This window comes from Spermophilus citellus (genome assembly GCF_964194105.1).
Source record: "Spermophilus citellus genome assembly, chromosome: 8".
NCBI lineage: Eukaryota > Metazoa > Chordata > Mammalia > Rodentia > Sciuridae > Spermophilus > Spermophilus citellus.
The window spans coordinates 43,863,967-43,874,733 of record NC_138189.1 but is presented as its reverse complement, the minus strand read 5'-3'; the positions used below and the strand labels follow the sequence as shown (position 1 = coordinate 43,874,733).

General features: G+C 41.9%; 1 protein-coding gene across 1 annotated transcript; it reads left to right on the top strand.

Annotated features, from left to right (window-relative positions):
• Positions 1 to 973: 973 nt before the first annotated feature.
• Positions 974 to 6,010, top strand: SPINK2 (serine peptidase inhibitor Kazal type 2). Its single transcript, XM_081304116.1, has 4 exons — positions 974 to 1,121; positions 1,848 to 1,882; positions 4,050 to 4,159; positions 5,710 to 6,010. Exons 1-4 carry the CDS (start codon positions 977 to 979, stop codon positions 5,753 to 5,755), a joined length of 336 nt encoding a protein of 111 aa, XP_081160242.1. The 5' UTR covers positions 974 to 976; the 3' UTR covers positions 5,756 to 6,010.
• The last annotated feature ends 4,757 nt before the right edge of the window (positions 6,011 to 10,767 follow it).

Sequence of the window (10,767 nt, the reverse complement as noted above, 5' to 3'; positions counted from 1 at the left end):
CTCTAACACCTGCCCTCAGTCAGCTGTTTGAACAGCAGCAGTCAGGGGCTCCTAAGCTCATCCTGCCTCATTTTCCAATTAAAATTTTTTTTTTTAATTCTTATTTGGGTATTTACCTTCACATCTTTAAATGATATAAATGCCTCTTCTTGATTTTTTTCTGGTTTATTTTTCAACTCTTGGTTAAGCTGGGAGAGATGGCACATGCCTGTAATCCCAGAGACTTCAGGAGGATTACACATTCCAGACCAACCTCAGCAATGTAGAGAGACCTGGTCTCAAAATAAAATAAAAAGAACTGGGGATGCAACTCAGTGATAGAGGGCCTCTGGGTTCCATATTTAATTCCACAAAATAAATTAGTTAATTAAAAATAATAATAATAATAAAAGAGCAAGAGGTAGCTTGTGGTAGAGTGGTAGAGTGCCCTGGGTCATCAATCCCCCGACAGAGGGAGGGGGTGGAGGAGGCAAGGATCACTGCTTATAAACTTCCACTGGCTTCCTTTTTCTCATCTCTCAGCGCTCAGCTCAAAAGTGATCTCTGAGTTGCCTTTCCTGACCTCCCTGAGGGAAGCCTTGGGGGCCCTCCCAGTTTTAAAAATTATTTTATGGATTCATCTGTTTTGGAATTTCCCGTGCCCAACATGTGCACACTGCCTGGGACACAGGAGAGGCTCAACAAGAGAAGCAGGTTGATAAGAGCCCACTCGGGCTCCAGAGGACTCCCCGGGATCCGACCAGGTTCTTGTTTGCTGGAGGTGGGTCTCCTCCCTCCTTACTTCTAACCTGGCGGGAGAGAAGGGAGAGAAGTTCTTTCTAGCCCACCCACTCCTCCCTCTTTCTCCTTCCCTTCGCTAAGTCGTTTCCCGGTATCCTTCCTCTCTCTGGCCCCTGCCACCGCGCCCTCTCTACCTCTGCGCGTCCAGCTGGCCGCCCACTCCTCTACCCTCCCCCTCCGCCCCTCCCCTCGCGCCATGTCGCGCGCCCGCCCCCGATGTCCCCTAGCCGGCAGCGCCCTCGGAGCTGGCACAGGAGCAGATCAGGAGAACAGCTGCGCAGGGAGGATGGCTTTCGTGGCGCTGCGCTTGGTACTGTTGCTCCTTGCGGGGGACTTCGCAGGTAATGAGGACCATCGAAAAGCGATGGAGAGAGAATCCGCCGGTGGCTGCTCCCTTCCCAAGTCTAGGTGGCGTTAGCGGTGTCCCCAGCACCCGTTACTGACGGTTCCCGCAGGGGTCGAGGAATGCCAACTGGGGCTTGTGGGGTGGCTTTGTAGAGCCATCGACCCTCTGTTCCTTGTTGTTTGGGCTTCGCTCCCAGCTGCTTTTAAGTGACACCGGCCCTCTGCTCTTTCTCTCTTTAAGTAGATCTGTTGCTGTCCAAGATCAGGCTTTGGTGTTTATGTACCCGGGATCCTGCTGAACGTCGCCGAAGATGAGCGGGCCCTGGGAACGCCTTGAGAAAGGGGCTTTCACCTGCCCAGACGTGGCACATGGAGTTAAAGTGCTAATCTCTAACATTAAATTTTGTGTTTATTACCCCAACCCACAGAGGAAAAGACTATCACCTACTGTTCTGACTTTTGTAACTTCAAAGAACTTTTCCAACCAAACCTAATAAGGAACAGAATAAAATGTTGGTTCCGTGTGCCCGTTATAAGTGCCAAAGGCTGAAAATTGTCTTTCTTCTTTAGAGGGTATGGAGCAGGGTGGTTCCAAGATGCCTTAGACATCGGAGGCAATGGAAGAAAGTGTGGATAAGTCACAAGATGGGTAAAACAAAAACAAAAACAAAAACCTTTATGAACTTCAATCATATATGGTAAATTATGTTTTCTTCTTGCAGCCTCTTTGGATGCTGAGCCTTCAGAGTATAAAACAGTAAGTACACATTGTTTCCACTTGCACAGGGAAACCCTCAAAGCCATTTTCAGAAACTGTTGAAAAAAAAAATTTTTTTTTTTTTTTTTTTTTTGTGGTGCTGGGGATTGAACCCAGGGTCTTGTCCATTTGAGGCAAGCAGCGAGCACTCTACCAACTGAGCTATATCCCCCACTCCCCTTCCCCTTCCCCTCTCCTCCTCCTCCTCTTCTTCTATAATGGTGATCTACCCCCTTTTTTTTGGTAATGGGGTGCTTTATCATTGAGCTACATCCTGAGCCCTTTTTTATTTTTTATTTTGGGAGGAGGCCTTACTAAGTGGCCCAGTCTAGGCTTGAATTTGGAATTTTCCTGCTCCAGCCTCCTAAGTTGCTGGGATTGCAGTTGTGCACCACTGTGCCCAGCTACATTTTGTGTAGTTTATCAAATTAAATTCTGTAAATGTAAATGATGACCAAATGAGAACAAGCCAAGGCTGTCCAGAGCTTGCTATAATAGTTGGCCTAGAGAAGCTTTGGTGGAGCAACAGGAAGCAGGGCATCCTATGGGATTGGCTAGGGGTGCACATTATGTTTTCCGTTGTTGGTCCTGAGTTGGAATTGAGGATCAACGTTAGGGAAACTGTCAGTTATTAATCAAGTCCTGGATATTTGGGGATGATTGTTAAAGGGCTTATTGTTTGGTTTTTGGATTGTCACTAGAGGTAGCAGTCTGACTTATTACCTGAGTTAAGCAGGCTGGCCTCCTACGGATAGTTTGTTAACAGCAAAACTCACACAACCACCTCATACTTAAGCTATTTGCAAACAAATGCCTTTCTCCTTTCTCTCTAACCAATTACTACAGCATATTGATCACTTACTAGTTGTAGACTATTCTGATGCCTGCCAGCAGACATTCCTTTTTTTTTTTTTTTTTGGTACTAAGGATTGAACCCAGGGGTGCTTAACTGAGTCATATGCTCAGCCCTTTTTATTTTGAGACAAAATCTTGCTAAGTTGTTTGTGACCTTGCTAAATTCCTGAGGCTGGCTTTGATCTTGCTATCCTCTTGCCTCAGCCTCCCAAATCTCTGGGATTATAGGCATGTGCCACCCTGCTCAGTTCTGCCAGTAGACATTCAACTCTGTAGTTGGCAGAGTTATTTATTTTTTTGATAGTGCTGGGAATTAAACCCAGCACAGGCTAGACAAGTGCTCTACCACTGAGCTATATCCCAGCAGAGCTGTATTTTATTTACTGGAGATTGAACCCAAGGCTACTTTATCACTGGTGTGGTGGTGCCTTCCCATAATCCCAGATATTCAGGAAGCTGGGATAGGAGGATCAAAAGTTTGAGGCCTGCCTAGGCAATTTAACAAGACCCTATCTCAAAATAAGATTTTAAAAAAGGCCTGAGGATGTAGGATATATATATATATATATCCTAGTTTTCCTTCTCTCTCTCTCTCTCTCTCTTTTTAAATAAATGGTGATCTCTTATTTTCCTTTGGAGTAAAAGAAATTACTCTGCCTTTGCATTGAATATATGGAATGTAACTTTCTATTGATATTATCTGGGTTTCTAAAGACCTAAGCAGGGCTGGCCATTGGCCAGGCTCTGAAGTAGATCTTCATTCTCTGCTTAGCACTTCACTTAGGGGCCCACTGCATTCTTACTGCCCTGGCATATGCGTGTGTGTGTGTGTGTGTGTGTGTGTGTGTGTGTGTATAAACTGGCCCTATAGTTAACCTTTAACCTTTTGTTAAAGTAAGAATGTTCACCATAGTCTGATCACTGTGACCAGTTCTAGTCCTGACCTAGCTCATGACTAGTAGCTATTGAGTAAGACAAATGACCTCTCTTGCTTCAATTCCATCACAGAAGAAGGATGAGTTCCAGTACCCCATATTAGGGCTCTTTAACAAAGTGTCACAAACTAGGTGGCTTACCAGAAATTATCTCATTGTTTTGGTTGCTTAGAGTTTAAAACAGGTGCAGGCAGGGCTGGTTCCTTCTGAGAGCTGAGGGACAATCAAACTTGCAATCCCATGCCTCAGTTTCTCTAGTAGTTGTGTGTAGGATGTTTCTAAGAAATCTAGGGAGACTTGGGACATTGTCCCCTCCTTAGCTATATTTGTAATAAGTGTGTCTCTAATCATTCTCTAATTTCCTTTTCTTTTTTTAGCCAGACTGTGATCGATATAGGTTACCAGGATGTCCTAGGGACTTTAACCCTGTGTGTGGAAGTGACATGACCACTTATCCCAATGAATGTACTCTGTGCATGAAAATCAGGTAACATGATTTTAAAACTGTAGACTAGCCAAGTTTTCTTCATTTCTTTCTTTCTTTTTAATTTGGTTTGTGTGTGTGTGTGTGTGTGTGTGTGTGTGTGTGTTTGTAGTGCTGAGAATTGAACACAGGACTTTGCACATGATATGCAAGTACTCTACCACTGAGTTATATCCCCAGCCCTTTTTATTTCAATTTTTATTTTATATTTTTTATCATTTTTATTTTAAGATAGGCTCTTGCTAAGTTGCTGAGGTTCTTGCTAAATTGTTGAGACTAGCCTTGAACTTTTGATCCTCCTGTGTCAGTCTCCTAAATCCCTGGGATTACAGGCATGTGCCACCATGCCCTGCCCATTTCTTTAATTTTGATTCCTTGAAGGTAGTGATTCCTTCCTTGGATGTAAGAGTCAAATGTGACATAAGTAATCCTCAGTCTTCAGAGTGACATTTAAGAAGATGTAAAATCATCAGTGCATTTTCTAGGTCAAAGTTAGAGAATGAGGTTCATGATTAATCAACTGAACACCAGATATTCAAGTTATCATGGAGGCACAATTTTCCCAAATTAAGAATATATTTAAGAGTCAGGCGCTGTGGTGCATGCCTGTAATCTCAGCAGTTTGGGTGCATGCCTGTAATCTCCTGAGGCAGGAGGATCACAATTTCAAGGCCAGCCTTGGCAACTTATCAAGGCCCTAAGCAACATAGTGAGACTCTATCTGTGGAAAAAAAAATAGAGCGGGGAGGCTTGGAATTTGGCTCAATGAATTAGTGCCCCGTGTTCAATCCCTGGTGCTTGTGCATACGCGCGCGCGCACACACACACACACACACACACACACAAGAATATATTTGGGGGGCTGTAGCTCAGTGGTAAAGCACTTGCCTAGCATTCTTGAGGCTCTGGGCTTGATCCCCAGCACTGCACACACACATAAACAAAAATATATAATAGTTGGAATATTATATTTTCTTTTAAATTTAGAGGAGAGGCACAGGTGACCTGCACATCTGTACTACTAGTTGGGAAGAAGGATTTACTAACTACTTGGTAGAATGTAAAGAATATGTTACTTGTGGCTGGAGTTGTGGCTCAGTGATAGAGTGCTTGCCTAGCATGCATGAGGCACTGGGTCAGATCCTCAGCACCACATAAAAATAAAATAAAGATATTATGTCCACCTAAAACTAAAAAATTAATATGAAAAAAAAAGAACGTGATACTTGATGCCCTCCATGTAACACATCTGACCACCCCCCTCCACCCCCCCTTTTGGTATGCTTGTTTGTATAGCAAAGGTACATTCTGTGACCTCAGGCTTCACCAAGTAATCTCCGTCTTCTCAGAGTGTTCCTAGGGGCTAGTGCCCTGTGCTCTAGGATTAGGGGGGAAATGGCAAAGTGCAGATGGTGGAGACTTTCACCTTCTGTTTCCTAGATTTATCTTAAAACTATAAATATAGCTCTGGAAAGAACATAATATATGATGATATGGGTCTTTTTAGCACAAAGAGTTTAGCATGATAGGTAATGATATTGTTCAATTTGCAGGGAGGATGGTCATGATATCAAGATCATCCGAAGTGAGGCGTGCTGATGGGGGTGGTCTTCAGAAGAGAGGATGCATGAGACGGCCTTCCTCCACGAATAAATCCCCTCCCCCCTTTTCTCTTTTCCGATGCTTCATTACCTCACCTTTTCTGAGAGGAGGTGTGGAAGAAGAGCTATGTGTATTGATGGCTAATTGTAAGAATGTCTTCTTCTTGGCTTTTGCCCTTCAGCTCAGCCAACTGCCCAGGTGACTTATGCATTGCTTCCTTTAGTTGGAATAAATCAGCATTGAATTCAACGACTGCTGTTTTACATTTGTGTTCATCAGCTTTGTGTCGCTGCGACCAAAATACCCGATGAGAACAATATTAAAGATGAAAAGTTGAGGTGGGGGTTGTGGCTCAGTGGTGGAGCACTTGCCTAGCATGTGTGAGGCACTGGAGTTCAATCCACAGCACCACATAAAAATAAATAAATAAAATTAAGATATTGTGTCCATTTACAACTAAAAAACAAACAAAAAAAGATGAAAAGTTTATTTTAGCTTATGGTTTCAGAGATGTTAGTCCATCTCAGCCAATTCCATGCTTTGGGCTTGAGGTGAGGCCCAGCATCATGGAGGAAAGTTGCTGAGCTCAGCAGGGTCAAGAAGCCGAGAAGCGAGTGTTCAGGGGCTGCAGGTACACCCTCTGAGAGCACACTCCCAGTGACCCATCTCCTCCAGCCAGGCTCCTTCCTACAGTCACCACCCAACCAATTCATTCAAACTAGGATGGACTGATCAGGTTACAGCTCTCAAAATTCAATCATTTCACCTCTGAATATTCCTGCATTAACACAGCAGGTTTGCGGGGGACACCTCACATCCAAACCATAACACTATTAAAAATGCTTCCCCAGTGTAGGGGAGGCAAAATTTTATCTCCACTCTATTAGGGTTTTTCCATTGGGCCTGAGAATTAAACATAAGACCAATCAACAGGAGAAAAACATACATATTTAATATGAATTTTTTTGTGGCATGAGAACCTTTATATGGAAATGACCCAAAGATGTGGTACTGAACATTTACATACTAAAGTAGACAAAGAGTAATGAATTATGAGACTAGGACAAGATTAAGGGGACCTGGGCTGGGGTAGTTAGTTAATTGCGTGGCAAAGTACCTAGGAAGATAAGGATTAGTCTAACAAGGTTTGTTTGTATAGACTTCCCCTGGCCTCAAATTCTTGTCCTTGATAAGAACATTACTTTCCTTTTGGAACAGGCCATGTTTCATATGGGAATTTCATCTGCTTTTGAGAGACAGAAGGAAGGTCCCACCTGCTGTCTCTAAAGTGCCTTTAACTCAGAACAGCCAATATGCCAGAGCAGCACCTTTGGGGTGGCATGTCCTCACCTCTATCACTCAGCCACCTCACAGTGGTCTTTTCATCCCAAAACGTGAATTTCACTACATGACAAGTAGGGTCATTGCTGAGAGGACAAGACTGATCCCCTTGTTCCTTTCCCTGATTCCTGGATAACTAGTTTGTGTGTAACTGGTCCAGTGTTCCTCACGTGGCAAGAAACCATGAGACACTTGGAGCTGACATTAGCTTAAGCTGGTAAAGTAAAAAATCATTAAAGTGAAAATTTTTATTAGTTTCAAAATCTCCCATCAATTCAATTTTCTTCTAGGATGATACAGGAATTGGCCTTTTCCTCTATTTTTTAGAGTGTTGGATCTCAATCCAGGGTAATTTTTCATCCAGAGAACATTTGTGGTGTCACATTTGAGGTATGGGTGCCAACATCTCCTGGGTAGAGTTCAGGGTGCTTCTACACATCTTACAATGCACAGCACCGCCCCCATTAACAACTTTCCAATCTAAAATGTTAGCAGTGCTGAGGCTGAGACACCTGTTTTAGAGTTTGGCACCGCATAGTAAATAAAATTTTTCTTTTTTTTAAAATTTTTTATTATTTATTTTTTAGTTTTCAGCGGACACAACATCTTTGTTGGTATGTGGTGCTGAGGATCGAACCCGGGCCGCATGCAGGCCAGGCGAGCGCGCTACCGCTTGAGCCACATCCCCAGCCCCTAAAATTTTTCTTTTTAATATTTATTTTTTAGTTGTAGTTGGACACAATACTTTTTGTTTGTTTATTTTTATGTGGTGCTGCAGATCGAACCCAGGGCCTTGCAGGTGCTAAGTGAGCACTCTATTGCTGAGCCACAACCCCATCCCACAATAAATGTTTTATAACAACAATAAAAGTAGCCAGGGGTTAATTTAGAATGATAGTGTTTTTTGGGTAGTGCATTATAACACCAGGAATGGTGAGACATGAAGCAAGAGGTAGCTGGGAGGGCAACATAGCACAAACATCATGACTTTTGGGGAAGTGGTCAGCTAACTTCAGAATCATTCTGATTCCAATACCCTACCTTCAGTTTTCTTATCTGGAAAATGGGGATGATGCTTAGCTCATGGAATCGTTGTGAGGAAACTGCATAGTGCTTGGCACATGGAAGCCACAGAAATGGGAGCTTCTGTTTTAAGAATCCCTCTTAGAGCCTAGCATGGTGGCCCATGCTTGTAAACCCAGCTGCTCTGGGGGTTGAGGCAGGAGGGTCACAAATTCAAAGCCAGCCTCAGCAACTTGGTAAGGCCCTAAGCAACTCAGCGAGAACCCTTATCTCTAAAAAATATAAAAACTGGCTGGGGATGTGGCTCCATGGTTAAGCACCTCTGGGTTCAATCCCTGGTACCAATGAACAAACAAATAAATCCCTCTTAGAGAAGAAGAAACAGGTACACAATGGCAAAGAAATTTGACCAAGAATGAACATAATGAAAACAGTCTGGACTAGAAACCTGGTTCTTCAAATTTCCAGTCCTCTGTTTTCACATACACCAGAGACAATGAAGTGGGAAATTATACAGCATAAAAGTGCCAAAAGTAATGTCCTTTAATTTCTGGCTTACAAGTTTGGTAGAAGTAGTGTATGCTTTCTGGATACTTTAAAAATTTACAGAATTCAAAATTATTAAAATTAAAAATGAAAGAGTAACATAAAATGAAGTGAATAGTAATTTAAAAACTAAAAATGAGAAAGTTGATAATCTCTCCCAGTGTATGTGTATAAAAAATCACACACAAGCACACAAACTTGTCCTGTAAATTTGCTTTTCCCCTTAAATATTGGGTCTGTTTTCTTATCAATATATGTCATTGTTTTTTGTTATTTATTTATATATTGGTTATGGGGATTAGGGGATTGAGTTGAGTTGCTTGCTGAATTACTTAGGGCCTTACCAAGTTGCTGAGGCTGGCTTTGAATTTGTGACTCTCCTGCCTCAGCCCCCAGAGCAGCTGGGTTTATAGGCATGGGCCACTATGCTAGGCTCTAAGAGGGATTCTTAAAACAGCAGAAGCTTCCATTTCTGTGGCTTCCATGTGGCCTTGCATATGCTGAGTATTCACTCTATCATTGAGCCATACCTCAACCTAGTTTCTTCTTTTTGTAGATACCCATTATTTTATTATTGTGCCATACTTTATCTAATATCTATTGATCTGTACGTATTTAAGTGGTTCAATAGGAGTCACTTGGTTGGAAGTGTGAAAATCCCAACTCAAATTAGGATGAATTGAAGATGGACTTAATTAGCCCTGATTAAGCAGAATGACTAAGGGCATGGACTTGAAGTCAGAGGTGTGCACTCGCTGGCCAAGTTGCTTTTTGACCCAGTTTGCTCATTGTAGAGTGAGGAAGACAATGGTGTTTTCCTTGTACTGTTGTTGAATGTTAGAAATAAATCACCAGGTCAGTCTTGAAGCAAGACATGGAGCTTTTTTTTTGCTGGCACATCAAGGGGCAGTGATCAAGTTGCCTCAGCACATCTTGACCTCTTGAAGAAGGTAGGGTATCTTTTTATAGCCTTAAACTGATAGCTACCAGCAAGTCAAAACCATAGCACATAGGAAGTGGGTCAGAATGACCCAGTTCGGGGTACAGTACATTGACCAAGAAAAATGGGAATTAAAATGAGAACATCTTACAAATGCATTTCTTAGGAATACATTGTATAAGAATAACAGGAACATTTTTCAACTGCCATGCATTGACAAATACTGTGTGCTTAGCAGGAGGCGGCAGAGGCAGGGTTTTAACATGGGAGAAGCATTTCTTATATGAAATGGAGTCTCAGGGTAAAAGGAGTTTGTCTGGTCAAGGTACATATAGTTTGGTCCATAACAATAAGGTTGTTGTGAGGATTCAATATGACAACACATGTGACGTGCTTGGAACACACTTGAAATGTTGGTTATATTACAGAAAACTGTCCTTTAATTTTTTTTTCCCCTCAGTCTTAGTGATTGAACCCAGGGCCTCATGCATGCAAAGTAACCATTCTACCACTGAGCTATAATCCCAGTTCTTAATTTCCTTTCTTTTTTTTTTTTTTTTGCTGTATCTTTTTATTTTTATTTTGAGATGGTCTCATTAAGTTGCTTAGGGCCTTGCTGACTTTGAACTTGAGATCTTCTTGCTTCAGCCACCCCAGTTGCTGGGATTACAGGCTTGTACTACTGTGCCTGGCCTTAATTTGCTTTTGGTCAACAATACTTCATGGAAAATTTTCCATGTCAGTATACATAGCTGTACTTTATTTAAAAAAACTCATATACTATCCTATAATATATAGACATATCATTACTTATTTATTTAATCCTGTATGGCATTTATTTCTCATTTTCACCATCACAAATAATGTCACAATAACAGCTTTGTACACATATCCTCCTTTATTTGTGCAAATATTCTGCAGGATAAATTCATAAGATTGGAATTATTTAATTAGAACTTAGGTTTAAAACATTGGAGGACATTGCAAATAAGTGTCTGTTTCTTCTTTCCACTATTATTATTTAATAGAAGCAGTACCACCTGTCACTTGCTTGGTCAGAGTTGTACTGCAAAGCCAGATTTGTATCCGTCCTTTATTGACTAATTTCTTTTTCCATTAAGAATGTTCACATTATAAAAGTGATATATGCTAATCATAG